Below are 18,292 nucleotides of genomic sequence, written 5' to 3'. Positions count from 1 at the left end.
TATCGCAAGGTATTGGCTACGTATTTGGGCTAGGCTAAGCACTATCAAGTCATCCCCAGCATTTTCCCGAATCTATTGATTATTGATAGATTATCGATTAGCTATCGATTGGCTATCGCAACGTTTTGGCTACGTATTTGGGCTAGCCTAAGCACTACCAAGTCATCTCCAGCATTTTCCGTAATTTATTGATTAATAATCGATAATCTATTAGCTATTGATTGGCCATTCATTGGCTATCGATGACTGGCTAAGCTTAAGTAGTCCCAACCATGCTTAGCTAGACTTAGCTAGGCTCAGCTTCACTAGTTCACAGGGGTATGTGCCATTGCGCTTGGACCCTTTCTGCACTACTGCCAGGATCGGCCCTCATTTTATTGCGATAGCAATTATATGGACACTTCAACCGGATTTCTGCCGTCGGCGTCGCCGTCGTCGTCGCCGTCGGGTTCCCTATAGATAAAATCTTCGCCGCGCGCCATATGCCCCAGCGGAAGCGTGCGGGGACGCGCGCTATCACGGAGAGCGAACGCACTCGCACTCAATCTCCCACGCGCAAGCAAGGAAGCGGGAAGCCAGCGCCGGAGGAAGCTGGGGGGGGGGGGGGGGGGGGCGCACTTCTATTCTGCCAGCAACCGCGCTCGTCGCTCGCTCGCACCGTCGCTTATCTCCACACGGCTCTGACCTTTATGCGCCGTGCATTCGCCGCTCAGTTTACGTTGAAGCGATAGACCGCACGTACCTTCGCCCGCTGCTTGCTGCCAGCGTTTTGACAGTCGTTGTCTGCAGTCATTCAGAGTGATCTATTCATGTTTGTTTGTGCGCGCTCACACCACGCTTGTTCATTCAGTTAGTAATAGTCGGGCCACATTTTCCAACGCACGCTACACATGCAATGCTGCCCGGATCGGCAGTGCAGCGCTACAGGTGTGTCCCTTCGCACGCGCTGCCCACGGGAAGCGCTTCTCATGAACACCAACCGTTTCACAGGCGCCTTCTCGTGGTCATCGAGTCTCTCTTCATGTCGGTCTACTTATGCCGCAGCACACCTGCTTACTTAATCAGCTCATGTTTACTACAATTCATATTGCTACCAAAGCCGCTCACCTTACTTCGTATGGCATTGCTGTGTTGCTATCGCATTCATTGCTTCGCCCTTAGGGCGAAACTGTTACATTTTTTGTGGGTGACTAACGGAATAACGGCCGGCCTAAACAGCGCAGCTGTTAAACCTCTCGTGTAGCTACAGATGTATTCGTAAGTTATGAAATCTAGGTAATCACTAGTTAGGCGGAGCCTTTTGTTAAATCGTATTTCATAGCGAAAGTGTTGCTATGCCACACCAAATCAATGAATTTCAGTCAACTAGAAGGAGAGTATCTCTTTACCGCAGCTGGTTGGTAAAATGCGCTGCACTTTCCTTTGCCTGTTCTGCTTTATGGGTACTTGAAGAAACCACTTGGGATTTCCGTCTACTTTTCTGTGTCCGTCTCTCTCTCTATGTCAATGTGCGCGTGTGCGTTCGTCCAGTATATACAGGGCTATGAAAATTCTGCCCTTTACCTTGATTGCTCAAAAGTAACTGAGACGTTTAATTGATTAATGGGGTTTTACGTGCCAAAATCACTTGTAATTATTAGGCAAGCCGTAGCGGAGGGCTCCGCATTAATTATGACCACCTGCGGTTCTTTAACGTGCAAGCTAAATCAGTGCGCCCTTCGGTGTCCTACTGCAGATTGTGCGATAGCGCACCGAAGGGGCCTGCTACATGCATGGGGGCGAATCGCTCAATTGTTGAAAATATTAATTTTACTTACCGTCATCTTTTGCTCACTGAAAGGTTCAACAAGTTTGTTTGACTAGTACGTAGTTGCTGCTAACGTTTTTTTTTTAATATTGTTATCAATACACCAGGATATGACTGTTATTTGCGTATTGAGACCTTCTAGGCACACCGCTTAAATCAGTTTATAGTTTTTTGTATCACTTTCAGATAACAAAAATCAAGGGTGGCGAGAAAAATGTTGTGCTAACCCCTGCCTTACTAGCCTCGTCAGTCCGCATATTAGGACAATGTCAACGCATGATACGCGTATATGTAGAACAGTCATTGCGCATCCTATACAGCAAACTGCGAAACGATATGCACTTTTCCAAAACAAAACTTTTTTTTTTTTACTATGAAGTAGGGCGGAATAAATAAAAAAAACTCTTACTGCGTCCCGTCATTAGGATCGGTGGCTCCAATAATATTCACGGTGTACTGCTCCTCTTCGTTAACAGATACCAGTTCGTTGAAAACGCATTTCTTGTGTTTGTAGAAGGGCTCCTTCTCGTAGGACCGCATGAATAGGTAATACCTTCCGGGTACTTTTAACGCCTGCAACAAAAATATATATAAACTTATGGATCACCATGTTGTGGCAGAACGGCTTCACCGGCCAGATAACCAGGAATGAAAAATAGAGTGCAAAAGGAAACCAAAACAGCAAGCACTCTTTCATCGGCACCGCTTCCTATGTCGATTCTAGAATTCTGACAATTCGAGCTCTAGCTTACCTACAGAGAAATATAGTAGAATTACTCGCAGTGGCAGAATATTTTCTTGAATCACGGGAAAAAGTTTATTGACCACATTTATGCACAAAAGTATTCAGCTTGACAAGACACAGACAAGAAACCCACAAGTGAAGAGAAAAGACTAATGTGAACCAATTAATGCTCCAAGTACCACTGGCACAAACGAATGCATCTTAATGAAGTAATTAAAACTACGTCTCCAAATTCAGTGATGTCAGAAAACGACGAGCAAATCACAAATTAAGCAACTTTTGTACAATTATTATTAGGCCAAGTATGGTATTATTTTTGGAATTTGTGAAAGAAATATATTAAGGACTGAAAAGGAAAGTCACAGGAAGAGTCAGTGGAGTCTGGTAACAAAGCTGACGTAGCTATGCAGAACAGGGTTCCTTTGGATGTAGTGCCATTCTTGCAATAATTGCCGCAGAACTGAAACAAAGTTGCCAGGAAACGTGCGGACAAAGGTTCGTTTCCTACGACATGCAAGTTGCCCCATGCATGTGTATAAAAGCGCTGGAAAACTTCGACCATAGAAATGCTGTGCATCGGAGCATGAGAATCCGCGTGACCTCGGAGCATGAGAACCTGTGTTCTATAGCGATTGTCGCTAAGTTGCGATCGTATTAATGTGGGAGCGGGCCAGTGTCTTAATAACAGGCTCCGGCAGCATTTTAGATAGGCGTCAGTATTCCTGGCGCGACTCTTTTTAACTAAATTAGCATCTTTCATGCATTTGTATGCTGTTACGGAAGTTTATTCGTGCCAGCGGCTTGGTTAGCGCTTGTCCAGTTTCACACTTGTGAACGACTGTTGTCATGGTTTCTATACGTGGTTGATAACTACGGAGCATTTCAGCGAAGTGTGCAAGCTCTGTCAATCACAATTTGGCGCCAATGTATCTGAGATCCTTTAATCATGTATGCTTTTGTCTATTGTGTGAAATGTTAGGAATGAATTTTTTATAGTCCTGTCATGTGATTTTCGCGGCCAGCCGAAACATTACTAAATGCCCACGTAATATACTGGATGTTGCACGAAATACATTGGAAATTGCTTACGAATAGGGAAGATGAGAGAATTAAATTATTTCTTCATATATTACTTTTACGACACGGGCATACATTTGAAAAGGGCTGGATGTAGTAATTTTTCAAGTAATTATGCAACTTAGACTAATTAACATTACAAACAAGAGAGCCTTGGGATTTATTCGAATGGAAGACTTGAAGCGCTTCATCTAGACAGCTTATTATCTTTCCAAAATTGCAAGAACATTTCGCCGTTAACTTTTACACCGTAATTAATTCGCCCCATTTCACACATAAACGTGAAGCTGAATAGTCGAACAGCGCAACTGCCACGCCCTTAGTAGATGCTCATGACTGAAGTCACAGCTTGCACCTGACTGGTAGGCGAGGATCAAGTCAGCGTCCTTGTTAAGCTGTGATCTCGCACGCTTCATGCTTGCCCCACGGTGAGACGCAGACAGTTACGTCACTCATGGACGTCTACTGAGAGGGTGACAGTTGTACTCACCGGCTTTTCAGTTTCGTTGTTCAACGCTGCAATTTGCGTAACTAGCTTATTTTGCGCAATTACGAGCAATTTCCAATTACATTCTTTGGTGGTAAACGCATTTCAGACGGCATAGCTTAAACATCTCATCTTTCATATTTTTAAGGAATTTCAAACTCATTTCGTCAAACAGCGGGTATAAAACCACGAGGATAAACAAGAACTACAGTTACGACACCATCCTTAACGCAGTTGGCTGCGCCAGTAAGGAAACAGATCACCAAATATAATGACTCGGTGATGAGAAATTACATAACACGCTGAAATCCCATAACATCGCGATTACATAATAACGTCAACACCGTACAGCGGTAAACATTCCAGCTTCCTTCTGCAATTTGCGTTATAGTTTATGGAAGTTTTCTGTGTACGTTTCGCCCATTCCTGAGGTTTATTTTGGCCCCCGTTTGCATTTCAGAAGTAATAAAGGCAGTGGTATTTTGTTTAAACGAAGGGTGAAATGAAGGATAAGCACGCGTACTGGCATGTGTAACTTATGCGGAATTTATTATAATGTGTTAGGCGACAGCCTTGTAGGTCTTCAAACAGGCCAACTTGCCAAGCACGAGCGATACTAAACATTGCATTTTTAGCCACGATATAAGCTTCGTATTCCCTATCCTGTTTGCGCTCCTGACCTGCGAGAGAAAAAAAAACACTTGGTCTCAACGCGGCACGACATATAGGCGCATCTTAACTCAATCACTACACGAGACCATGGGTGATGAAAGGGTGTTGACGAGTGCTGCGCGTTCCCACAGCGGTGAACGACTGCAGGTGCGATAACATCTTGTGACGAAAGTAGTGAATTAGGCCTCTCACCTTTCCGACAGTGCGAAATCACTGTCAGCGACAGGTTGCGGCTGCAAAGCGTTCGCGCATTTGTAGACCCATCGGTTGTGCTTCTTCTTACATCATACATTTTGGCTACATGTTTTTCACTGGACTTACTCAGCATATTTCATTTAATTGCGGTTTCCTGCCCGTTCAGCACGTGTACTACCGTGCTCACGACGACTGCATCTTCGTCAAGCATGACCACTGTTTATGGTCGCACATTGTCATTGTACCGCTGGCACAATGGGTCGCAACCTAACATTTCACAGGACACGACCTGAACTTAATTACAGGAGGAGGTGCCTTCACTTCAGCCTCTTTTGGCTATCCGCACACCAACAGGATGACGATCGTTAGCGCGGCGCAGCTGTGGTCTCAATATCTGGGATCCAAAATGTGCATTATATCTGCATAATTTTGTGACAAGTAGTTGTTGCTGTAGCTACTTAAGAACCAGCGAATATTTTTACTTACTGACACATTTTATTTCTTTTATGAGATGTCGTTTAACACCTTTAATTTGATTATGGGCGTCAACGCGTACACTACAACGGCTAGTTGGTTCCTGTAGAGATGTGAAACGTCTTACCAACTTGATGATGTCAGTTTCGTGCATCCAGTCATGCTGCACTGATAACATGTCTCGAACAGTGTTGCCATATTTTTTTTATTGCGATAGCAATTATATGGACACTTCAACCGGATTTCTGCCGTCGGCGTCGCCGTCGCCGTGAGGTTCCGTATAGATAAAATCTTCACCGCGCGCCGTATGCCCGAGCGCAAGCGTGCTGGGACGCACGCACTCAATCCCCCACGCGCAAGCAACGAAGCGGGAAGCCAGCGCCGGAGGGAGCGGGGGGGGGGGGGGGGGAGCACTTCTACTGTGCCAACAACCGCGCTCGTCGCTCGGCCGCACGGTCTCTTATCTCTCCCGCGCGCAAGCAAGGAAGCGGGAAGCCAGCGCCGGAGGAAGCGGGGGGGGGGGGGGGGGGGCGCACTTTTCTTTTGCCAACAACCGCGCGCGTCGCTCGCCGCACCGTCTCTTATCTCCACACGGCTCTGACCTTTATGAGCCTTGCATTCGCGGCTCAGTTCCTGTTGAAGCGATAGACCGCACGTACCTTCGCCCGCAGCGGCGTATGCTTGCTGCCAGCGTTTTGACAGGCGTTGTCTGCAGTCATTCAGTGTGATCTCTTCATGTTTGTTTGTACGCGCTCACACCACGCTTGTTCATTCAGTTAGTAATAGTCGGGTCACATTTTCCAACGCACGCTACACATGTAATGCTGCCCGGATCGGCAGTGCAGCGCTACAGGTGTGTCCCTTCGCACGCGCGCTGCCCACGGGAAGCGCTTCTCATCAACACCACCGTTTCACACGCGCCTTCTCGTGGTCATCGAGTCTCTCTTCATGTCGGTCTACTTACGCCGCAGCACACCTGCTTACTTAATCAGCTCATGTTTACTACAATTCATATTGTTACCAAAGCCGCTCACCTTACTTCGTATGACATTGCTGTGTTGCTATCGCATTCATTGCTTCGCCGTTAGGGCGAAACTGTGACATTTTTTTTTTACGTTCGTTATTCTGGGACAAAAAGTTGCGAAGTTTCCTCAAACGTTTGTTCCAATGTCGCTAAAATTGTCGCACGAACTATTAAGTGAACTTTAAATAGCGTAAGCGTATTTGAACCATATAACATTAGCTAACGTGGCGCAATTGTCTACCGAAGCATTTCAGGTTTGTCTAGTGTTCGTGCAGGTGAATAATAAGCAGTACATTTAACAGCAGAATGTATAGGGTTTTTATTTTTCTAAAAAATCTGCATAGCAACAGATCAGACAACCTACAATTTTGTGTTTACCTTGACATTGTAAGTTTACAAATCTAGGGCTATGAAAAAAAAACAGCAACCTGTTTTTTTCTAAGCACGGTAATTGAGGCGATTGGACCATATCACTCCTGCAAATTTTGTAGTTTTGCCGAAATACAAAATGCTTGTAAGGATATTATACCCAAAACAAATTGCGTTATGTTTTAGCTGCTGAGCCCCTGTGTTTAAGGTTGTTGCAGTTATCAGTTTCAACTGTGATGAAGCATCGAGTCTGATTGCCCAGATTTATATCGTACAATTCTACAACCCCACGTGGTTATTGTTACTGCACTGGAGACATCTGCATATATTAGCAAGAACTCGGCTTTGCAGAAACACATGTTGTGCTCGCCAACCATTTTTCATATGTTCATGTACTTTATTCTCTTTATCATTTCTTGATGACAGTCAATCGGTATTTTGAACGTGTTTGCCCCAGTGACCTGGGATGCAGTATGAAAAAGAAAGGCTTGTTCTCAGCGTTGCATCTAAACATTCACTCAATGAGACATAAACACGAGCAACTGGATCAGCTCATATATAATCTTCCGGTATCTTTTGATTGTTTCATGTTTACTGAAACATGGTGCACACAAGAAAATGATCTCATCTCGATAGAATCATTCTCGCGCTTTTTCTTGAACAGAGAGACGCGAGGGGGTGGCCTGGCAGTCTATATTAAATCTTGTTACGCATTCGAGCTTGTTGATGAATTTTCAGTTATAACAAATGACTATGAAATCCTCACATTACGTCATAACAATCAAATCTTATCGGTAGTTTATAGACCTCCGAGTGGAAACAGTGACCAGTTTCTTAAATATACTAACAAATTTCTAGAGTTTTGTTCCATTAACCGTTATATTGTAGTCTTAGGTGGTGATTTCAATATAAATGTAGCTGAAGATAATTGCACGTCACTTAGTCTTGCCAACATAATTGAATCGAATGGTTTTACAAACGTGATAGCGTCTCCCACAAGAATTACTGCTTCCAGTCAGACAACTATAGATTTATACGTCGTGAACGCAGACACTACTGTGAATGTGCTGGTACATTGTCATCCGACCTTAGCGACCACTGTCCAATTTTTGTGTCGGTTGTACAAAGGCTTTCAACTTTCACTAGAAAAGGCCTTACTACCTATCAGTCAATTAATGATACAAATCTTAATAAATTCAGAGAAATGATAAACAGTGCTGACTGGTCCAAAATTTATACTTATAGCAGTGTAGATGAAGCGTACAATATTTTTATAAATAAATTTCGTGAAATATATGATGCATGTTCCCCGTGGTCCACAAAGCGCCAATCTAAAAAAATTTGAAAACCATGGATTAGGCCGTCTCTTTATAAACAGATAAAAAAGAAAGACAAGATGTAACAAAACTTTTTATCCAGCCGAGATTTGGCCGACCTGGCTGCATTCAAACAGTTGAGAAATAAATTAAACAGTGAGTTGCGTAAGGCGCGTAAGGAATATTATACGAATATATTTGAAAAAGACGGGCGCTGTGATGCGAAATTAGTTTGGAAAACAATAAACGCAGTCATTAACACGCCCAAGCCATCAAATTTTATAGGAAGTCTTACAATAAACGGTGTAACCTTAATGGGTACTGAACCAGCGGATAGCTTTAATAAACACTTTATTGGTCTCCCTAAAACAGACTACAACAAAGATGCTACCTGCCTAATTTCTGTAAAGACACCCGACTCCTTTTTTCTCCCCCCTACACACCCATTCGAAGTTTTTGCGACACTAATGGCTTTGAAGAATAGCTCCAGCCTTGACGCAGAGGGTCTGTCAGTAAAACCAATTAAATTTGTAGCTGACCTTCTTGCGCCTCACCTGTCGTATATATTTAACCTATCGATATCCTGCTCTGCCTTCCCAGACAGACTAAGACTAGCCAAAGTGATTGTTATCCATAAATCTGGGGCGACACAAGACATGGGTAACTATCGACCACTATCGATTCTGCTGCTTTTCTCGAAACCACTAGAAAAAATCTTGCTCAAGCGTTTGGAAAATTACTTCAATGATAACCGCCTGTTTCCAGATTCCCAATTTGGTTTTAGACAAGGCTTATCTATAGAATCTGCGCTACTTAAACAAAAAGAACTAATTTTGCAAAACATTGAAAATAAACTTTTAACACTGGGCATTTTGTTGATTTCAGCAAAGCATTTGACTGTATTAATCATGACATTCTTTTAGATAAACTTTATGCATACGGTATAAGAGGCAATCCGTTTAAGCTGATAAGGTCATACCTTGAAGAGCGGCAGCAATCTGTATATGTCGATGGTTGTAGTTCCAGTTTTCAATACATACGATGCGGAGCACCGTAGGGCAGCATCTTAGGTCCGTTCCTTTTTAACGTGTTTATAAATGATCTCATCCATATCTCTAAGAAAGCTAAATTTATAATATATGCTGACGGCACTAGTTTATTTTTATCTGGAAACTCATCGAATGAGCTCCTGCTTGAAGCTAACGTCATATTAGAAAGCCTCCTTAACTGGTCACATGTAAACAGCTTAATGATTAATTATAATAAAACAAAGGCGGTCATTTTTCTTTGAATAAATCGGAATGTTACGGTATCAATCCCACTGCTTATTGGAGACTACGTCATGGAAATCGTAAATAAATATAAATCTCTTGGCGTAATATTTGACGAACATCTTAAATGGGCTGATCACTTTCGTTATCTTTCTTTAAACTTGTCAAAATCTGTAGGAGATCTTTCACGAGGGCGCGACTTGTTTCCCACGAAAGAAAAAAAATTAATATATCATTCGCTATTTCATTCTCAAATAAGTTACTGTCATCTTGTGTGGGGAACTGCAGCTCGCATGCATCTAACCCAACTACTACTTCTGCAAAAAAAAGCTATCCGCATAGTTTCTGGCTCAGACTACCTAGCTCATACCAGATCATTGTTTATTAAACATAGAATACCTCCCATCCATCATCTAGTGTCATTTACCATACTTCGCGCCTTGAATAACTTGATCTTACCTCGGGCTAAGTTCATAATCCAACTATCATCGGTGACACAATCGCACACTCATACTAGCACCAGACGCAAAGAGAAATGGCATCTACCCCGACTTCGCACAACGTATGGCTCCCAAATGTTGCATTTCGTGGTTCCGAACACCCTAAACACAAACAAATGGTACATAGAAAATATGAACCTAAGCAAAAAAACATTTGTTCAGCAATTTTTTGAGCATGTGGTGTGCTCAAACTCAAATTAGAGATTCTTTTTATGTTTTTGCCACGGTATAAAGGGAAAATACTGCTATGTATTGTGTTTTAAACATTGTTTCTGCTATACCACTGTTTTTCTTTAATTTTTTACTATCAGTGCATTGTATATTTGAATTTTACTTTTGTCTTGGATTTAGTTTAATTGTAATTCTATATTGTGTACGGTTCCTTGATTCATGATATATGTGAAATTGTATTTTTCCGCTTCACTGCTGCCATTTTGTAAATGGGCCCCGGACCCCGTCAAGCTGTTTCAAGGCAGCTTTTTGTCCCGGGCCTTTTTCTCTTGGAGAAATAAAATGAATCTTGAATCTTGAATCAACAAAATTCTTCAAACCGCGCTCGGATTATGTTCTTAACACGGCAATTACAATTACGGCATGTTATTGAAGGTCAAACTCTGCGCTTATACCCCTTGATCACCTGAAATCTTCGTGCAGTATTGTTTACCCGAACGGCCGTAAGAAACGGGAGCGGCGCGTTTGGATTATCCTGAATAAGGCCAGTTGCTCCGATAGGTACGCCGTTCTGTAGTTTATCTCTCTGATTATGCAATTGCTGGGCTCTAAACCTCACTATGCACTGTTTAGCTTCGGAATATTAATTTGCTGCTATTGTTGCGAACGTTCACCAATATAAAGCATTTACTGAAACTACAGAACATGTAGCACTGAGCCACTCAAACTGGTCTTGCAAAAAAAAAGAAAATTTTCTGAGCAGAACGTGAAGCCTGTTTGGGCCGCCTTGCTGTGAAGTTCAAGCGTCGATGTGAACAACGCTGATGTGAAGACGACCATTGATTCATCATTATCACAGAGAAATTCGCCGTACAGCCAATTTGGACCACCTACTTGTTTTTTTTGTTATTATTATAATGTGCGTCCTAGAAAGTCATTTATGAAGCAAGTTTTCTGACTTCAATTACGATAATATGCCGCGAAGACATTCGGTCATGCCGCTGAAAAACTCACCTGTCACTGACTAGAAAACGTTTTCTCTCAACAGACAAAAAGTCGCTAAATCTAGATACAATATCGCTAAACTGGCAACGTTGATCTCGATGTTCTAGCATGAAGTACCAGGTCATTCTGCGCGTAACGACTTCGTGAAAAACTACACAATACTTCCCGCGATGCACCTTCGACGACAACACCACAAGTTCTTGTATCCCCACCTTCATAAAAAATGCAACACTCCTCTCAAGACTGTCGTTCTGACATGTCCACCTCGCTGCAGAAAACTGCTGTGATAGTGTAGCGTCGGAATGCCGGAACATTTATTTGCCAGCATTCGTTCGATAACGAAACTCTTGCCATCCTAATCATAGACAGCCTTGTCTTCCCTAATGTCGCGCGAAGGTCCTTCCATAGTTCATTCCAATACTTTGTTTACTCTGACATGATGTCATCTAAAAATGTGGATAAACTTGACTTACATCAAGAATTTGCATTTCGTTTACCACATGATGAAAACATTGTTTTAATTCTGAGCTTACCTTCCATGCATCTTGATACTGCGCCAGTTCTGGCTTTCGTTCTAGAAGTTCCTCTTGACTGAGGGCAAACGCGGCCACAAAAATAAGAGCGCACAGCTCCAATTTCCGACTTCCTGGTGCTGGTGTCATGACACTTATAAATCGGTTCCTAAAGAAAGCAATGAAAGCAGACTTTAAGGACACCTAAGAATGCTGCCTTGTATGGTTTAAATATCATGGCGCTCGCGCATAGTGAAGATATCCCAAAACCAAACTACAAGAAAGACCCAAACATGACCACATCAAAAAGGAAACATTAAAGAAGGTAAAAATGATCGACTGCGATTGTGAGGTGTTCCTCCGAAAGAAATACATGTTAGCTTTGTTTTTCAACAAACAGCAAGCGCTGCGCCATTGATGGCCGAATCGTTTTCTATTTTACCGATCCTCTCCACTGAGCTGAACTTCACAAATAAATGTGACATGAGTGAATATGAGCGGTCAGTGGCAAGCCTTGTGACTTTCTAATAGAAGATAGCTGTTTTTTTTCACAACGAGCACATCGATGTAAGGATAAAAGAAGGCGCACTAAACCCTAGTCACATTTTTCCTTACGCAAAACCCGCGACAAAACTACAAAAGCACCCTGCCTATTTTCAATATAAAGCATGCACTTAATCAACTATCTCGCGCATACAATGATCACTGTCAATGAACGTGGACGCTGCTAATTTCCGGGTGGACGGCACTGCCTGCTTTCACTTACCGACAGCCAAGAGTGCAGGGAGCCTTCGTATACGATCACGACGATTACTTGGATACACCGAGACGTGCGACAAAAAGCGCCTGTTTCTCGAAGGCTTAAGTGAAGAAAATAAAAACAGCGCCCCCTCCCCGCCCTTCCTCCCTGTTAACGATCTGAGAAGGAAGTCACGTGACAACGAGGAACCGGTCGCTGCCGCCGGTCGAGGAATCGTCTCAATCGCTCACCTTCACCGCTTTCGCAAGCAAAACAACGGCTCGCTCTTCTTCGACTTTCGCGCCTCTCTGATAACTGGCGCTTTACTTCACCGCGGAGCTTTGCCTCATAAAACGGATATACTTTGAGAGCGTGCCAGATTTGGTCTTTTTTTATTTTTCGTCGCACCCAAGGACAAGTGTTGAGAGGTGCCGTTTGCTCATTCGTATCATCAGTCATTCAGGACCTCCACTTTTGGAAGGAAATGAGTCATGGTGAAATAAATATGTGAAGGGCGGCCAAGTACCTTTCTCTGTCACTTTCCGACTACCGATCATGAACTAAAGAACGGCACTTTTGTCGTAGACGCGTATATATATATATATATATATATATATATATATATATATAAGTTTGCTCCAAAGGGTAAAGGTGACGCTTACTTAGCTTCCCATCGTTGACGGCACTGACCTTGCGTATCTGAATAAAAAAAGATAGCTCACACATTTCATTTTTTTCACCGCATTTTTTTTTTGCCCAAGGACTATATGTCGTAACTTATGGGCGCGTGTTCCGCTTTAGCACCGGAAATACATGAAATTTCTTTTACCGTAGATTTGCGTTTCGACGTTCAGGATAACAATTCCCTAAGTGCATTACTACGAGAACTATAGCGCAATAAAACACAAGGATGACACAAAGAAACGACCAGGACGCGCTTGTCCTGGTCGTTTAAGAAACTGCTTACTTAGAACAATCTGCTTACTTAGATTCATTTGCACGTGGGTAGCCACCTTAGGCTTTATTATTTTTCTTGCGGACGTGTGGCAGTTTTGATTACCTGCACTAGTATCTGTGGTTGTGATCAGGTGCGCGAGGTTATATATTCAATGTTTTTGTTATAAACGCCAGTTGGAAGTCAGCGCTTGTCCTCATCGCCTCTTCTTGTGTTTTGTGTTTGATGTTGCGCTGTTAGTGTCTATATGAAAAATGACATTATGGGGAGCAAGCAAAGTAAAATTGCTCAAATGGAATGTCCACAAAAGGGCGTCGTATTAGGCGCATGCGATGTCATCTCCACATGTAACGTCAGTATGGTCAACATCGTGAGCCGATCCATTTATTCTTTTAGTCTTCTTGAACGACACTGCAAAACGGTGTCCATCATAAAATGTGCGCGAGGAAAAAAACTAAATTTAAAGAAAAGCGATTCATTGCCAGTTTTCAAGCGAGAAATGCTGTCATAAAGGATAACACTAACGGCCACATTGCTCCTGTGATTAGTTGTTTTCACAAAGAACGCCCGAAGGTGAGTCGCAGTTACGACACGTTCAACAATATTGACATGGCTCCTGCGTTGACTGGCGCAATATTATTGGCTAATACATCTTTGGGGTCAGCTATGTTAAAACAAAATGAAGAGTATTGCAAGCAAATTTGTTGCATTTAGACTGAAGACCATTCACTCTAGAAAAGATACTTGGTCCATGGCCAAGAAGACGGCTTTCGGGATAACACTAACACTTACACTATGAAGAGGGACTTCAGAAGATAGCACTGCTTGCTTTGAAAAAGTTTTTTGAAGACACAAACATTTTGGAGAAACAATAAATTTCAGATTATTCTAATAAGCTAAATGAGTGATATAATTATTGTTCTTTGTTGAATATTGATTTATGAGGTGATCGTGTTTTTTACGCTATGTGTAATTACTTGTGCTCTGTGTTTTGGCCATTCGAAATATATGACTTTATATATGCGCATGTGTACTGAACTCATACACAAAACTTTGTGATTCATGCACTGTTGGACGGTATTGTGTTTATGCATCTGGTGTTCTATTGGGTGTCATATTCAGCATGGTGCTCTACCTGGCTCATGGAACCTAACCTTTCTAAAACAAAATCAATGTCTTTCACTAACCGAAGTCGCGCATTCTAACCGCTTATACCTTAAATAAGAATCCAGTTGAGTGGGTATTCACTTATAGGTACCTCGGTGTTCACATTCATCCCAACTTAACATGGAACCATCATATTAACCTTACTGTTGCATCCATTAGTCGATCATTAGGTCCTTTAAAACATTTAAAGGATGCCCCTTCCCACCTCCGATCACGTGCTTATACCGCCATAATCCGACCTAAAATCGAATATGCTTCGGCAATTTGGGACCCCCATCAATCATATATAATAAATAGCATTGAATCACTGCAGAACCGCGCCAGTTCGCTTCGTCTACTCTGATTATTCACGTCATACCACCATCACAGCATTGAAGAAACGTGCGGGCTTTCAAGAACTATCTCTCCGCCATAAATTTTACGTTAATCACTTTTTCATATATTGTATCATCACTCAACTCTTCATAACAACTTTTTCTTTTATTTCCCACCTGCTATTTTTGATAGACGCGACCATCCTTTCAAAGTCAAGTACTTGTCATGTCGTTCATTTAACTACGCACATTCATTCATTCCACGCACTATAAGTGACTGGAACACTTTGCCTCCACGTGTTGCTACTACCACAGATCATGATAAATTTTTAAATCTACTGTCTGCCAGTACCACAGCGTAATCCTTGTGTAAACTGTTATCTATATGTGCATTGGGTTTGTTTTATTCCCTATATTTCTGTGATGATTCTCGTAGTTTATTTAATACATTTGTTGGTAGGTTGTATAGCTGTTATTAATTTGCATAGTGTTGCATAGTGTTGTGACTGTATAACGCAACTCTAACTTGTTAGTATAGTGTGACATGTGTTTCTTTTGTCGTTGTATTTGTGGGGTTTTTTTTTCGTTTTCTTAAATTGCCTTAGACAACGCCTTAGCTGACTGAGCCACCCCGGCGGGTCCCCCCCCCCCCTATGTAATACCCTCGGTTGCGAGGGCCTTAAGGGTATTTTGTATAAATAGAGGAATAAATAATTTGTGACATTAGGCACTCGTTTAGTGCCTATTGGTTTCCTTTTCTAATTGAGAAGGAGTAGACGGTGCCGCCATAAAAGCGCCAACATCTGCTATTACTCATTTCAATAAACAAAATGTCGTAGAGAGAAGTCCTGATAATTTTGCGGTGTAGCTTCAAATAAATTAAATTCTGGGGTCCGCCGATATGACTATGAAGCCCGCCGTAGTGTGGGGCGACTCCGGGTAAATTTCGGCAACTTTCTGTTCTTTACCGTGTACCTAAGGCATGATCCACGAGCGTTTCTTGCGTTCCGCTCCCATCGGACTGCGGCCACTGCGGCCGGGTTTGAAACCGCGACCCCGTAAAAAGTAGCGCGCGCCATAGCCACTGGGCTAGCACGGTGGGTGCTGTGTAATTTGGGACCACTTCAAGATTAACGTATCCTTCCGTTAGTAAATAACATCACTCAATTAGTTCCTCGCCACGGTATCTGCAACGCAAAAAGGTTCCTTTACTCGCTTCCTCTATATGCACAGCTTCAACCAAAATTTCGAGGAGCTTTTCGTTCAAACTCCACTGACTAGCGACTGGGAGAAAAGTGTAAAGTCAAGTTAACGTGGGGTATAAAATTTCCGAGTCCCTGTTATTAATAAAAATCAAATCATGTGCTTTAACTCCTAAAACTTACACACGGGTACGAATAACAGCATAATTTGATCACGCATCCTTTCAAATGCGCACCTAAGCTAAATACGGAAGCGTTGTTTTTTTTTTTATTTCATTCTCACCCTATCGAAATGCAGCCGTGATTCTTATCTCGCCACCTCGTGCTAAGCAGCGAAAGGCCAGTTTTCTTAACTTCTTTTGACTTTTCCGTGAGGCTCAACATGTTAATTCACTCCATTTGTGTAGCAAGATTGTGGATCAGAGATAGTTAGGAGTGCCTATTAATTGTAATCTAACTGCGTTGAAAAGTTTAACGCGTACTCTTTTCATGAGAATTACCTAGCACATCTTTGTCCCAGGGCACGTCCAAAATATGTATAAATGGCGTACATCCGCTGCAGACGCAGGAGTGAACCACTTCGGTCAGTGAACAATGCTTTATCCCAGTGCCCTGGGACAAAGACAATTCGCCAAAGTGTATTTAAAGGTGTGAAACCCAACAGTGATCAAGCTGAAAACTATGAAATCTGCATTATGGACAACACACTTTATAAGTCATTGTTGCAGTATCTCTATGAAACGCATATTTAGCTCCATTATGACATTATGCCGTGTGGCAACCCAAGCGAAAAAAAAAGCTAGCATAACTTTATTTTCAACGACCGAAACTGCATGCAGGTTTGTGTATGCGTACATCAGACTCGCCTCCAGCCTCGATTTGAGGGATCACTTGTACTAATTCGGATACTTGAATTTTGGGCATGTGGCTATCCTAATTATGATGATCACAGCACAAGTCCGTGATCCCATTTTGATACTAACAGCAGTTCCTCTTTCATTTAAGTTAGGCACGCAACAACCTTTACGCCACAGTTCAGTGGCTGACATATATAAAAATAATTGCTTTTATTTGCTCTCACAAAGTCTTCCTTCGACCTTCTCATAGTGGCGAAGAATCGTAATGGACAGTGGCTCGCAATGATGGTCGAGAATACGTGATTCACAGGACGCATCTGCATCGAAAACTGCAAATCCCGTGACTGAAGAGAAAGATCACGAGGACACGTCTGAATGATGAGGCCCCACCACGAAGAAGGCTCGCGAACTCCAGGGAACAACAGCCACCAAACGTGATGCGCATGCGTCGCGACGGGAGCGCTTCTCGCGACACCACCTGCTGCGAGGAATCATGCAAAGCCACGACGAAGCGCCTGGCGATTCTTGCGCTGCCAGGGAACGGCGCCTTATCATTATTTTTTTTCCTTCCCGTAAGGCATCGTTCATTCCACGCGGCGATCCGAGCAGCCCTGTCGTTATCATAGTGGATCGTGAGCACCGTGTCTACGGCATATGGACCACGTTTCTTCCAAGGCTCTGAGGCTATTCCACGCGTGTCTCGCATTCGCACGGCGACTGAACGCGACAAACCTGAGGGAAACGAACCAAAAATGGGTCCGTGTTTGCTCGTCACTGTTTCTGGGCTGTGTTCAACAAACGACGGGTGAAGAAAATACTCGCACGTGAAGAACAAAACCGGTGAGCCAATGATCTCAAAGACGTGAGAACACCAAAGCCACTGCACGTGACCAGCGTATAGTGATTAGGAGCGGCATTCCTCGTACGCGAGAACTTATATGACACCATGCGTGCGGAGCGTTATGATCGCGGGCCGCTTGGCGACATCCTCGGCTGCCCCCTTTCGCTTGAGTGAAAAGTGTTGCCTGAGCGGAGAGTGAATTCCTCACTTTCAGGGTTTGCTCGCGCCGAAACATTGCGGGGAAGGAGCGAAAGTGTTTACGAAAAACAAACAAGGATAAATGCCCGCCCTTTTTCTGCTGTCTTCTCACGTATCGATCCAAACTGTGGCAAACTACCATCTTCAAGAAATCTGAGCGCGCTTTCAATGTGTGCGCACGGAGTATGCACGCAAATACAAGTAACTACCGCTACAACTGCCGCATTGCATAAAACACACGCTTTAGGAAGCGAGAATTCACTGTAGCACGATTTCTACGTGTTCTTTGTTTTTTTCTTGACTCCCTTCACCCTTCTTATTCATTGATTGTTTTTCCCCTGTTTGAGGACCAAGCAAAATGCAAGCAGGCGTTGTGCTCCTAGCGGTAGCGTTG

The 18,292-nt window shown here is 43.0% G+C and overlaps 1 protein-coding gene across 3 annotated transcripts in view; it reads right to left on the bottom strand.

Moving 5' to 3' along the window:
- The window catches only part of LOC119441439 (male-specific histamine-binding salivary protein-like), a 31,475-nt gene extending 18,995 nt beyond the window's left edge, over positions 1–12,480 (bottom strand). The window contains exons 1-3 of one of the 3 annotated variants that reach the window (XM_037706057.2): positions 12,392–12,480; positions 11,647–11,794; positions 2,217–2,380 (exon numbers count right to left, since the gene is read on the bottom strand). In XM_037706057.2, coding sequence (XP_037561985.1) covers positions 2,217–2,380; positions 11,647–11,775 — 293 coding nt within the window. In that variant the 5' untranslated portion in view covers positions 11,776–11,794; positions 12,392–12,480. The other 2 variants (XM_049661283.1, XM_049661282.1) reach the window with 2 other exon arrangements.
- Positions 12,481–18,292: the final 5,812 nt, after the last annotated feature.

This window comes from Dermacentor silvarum, chromosome 2 (genome assembly GCF_013339745.2).
Source record: "Dermacentor silvarum isolate Dsil-2018 chromosome 2, BIME_Dsil_1.4, whole genome shotgun sequence".
NCBI classification, from domain to species: Eukaryota; Metazoa; Arthropoda; class Arachnida; order Ixodida; family Ixodidae; genus Dermacentor; species Dermacentor silvarum.
Note: the sequence above shows the minus strand (reverse complement) of the source record. Positions and strands in the feature narration are given on the sequence as shown.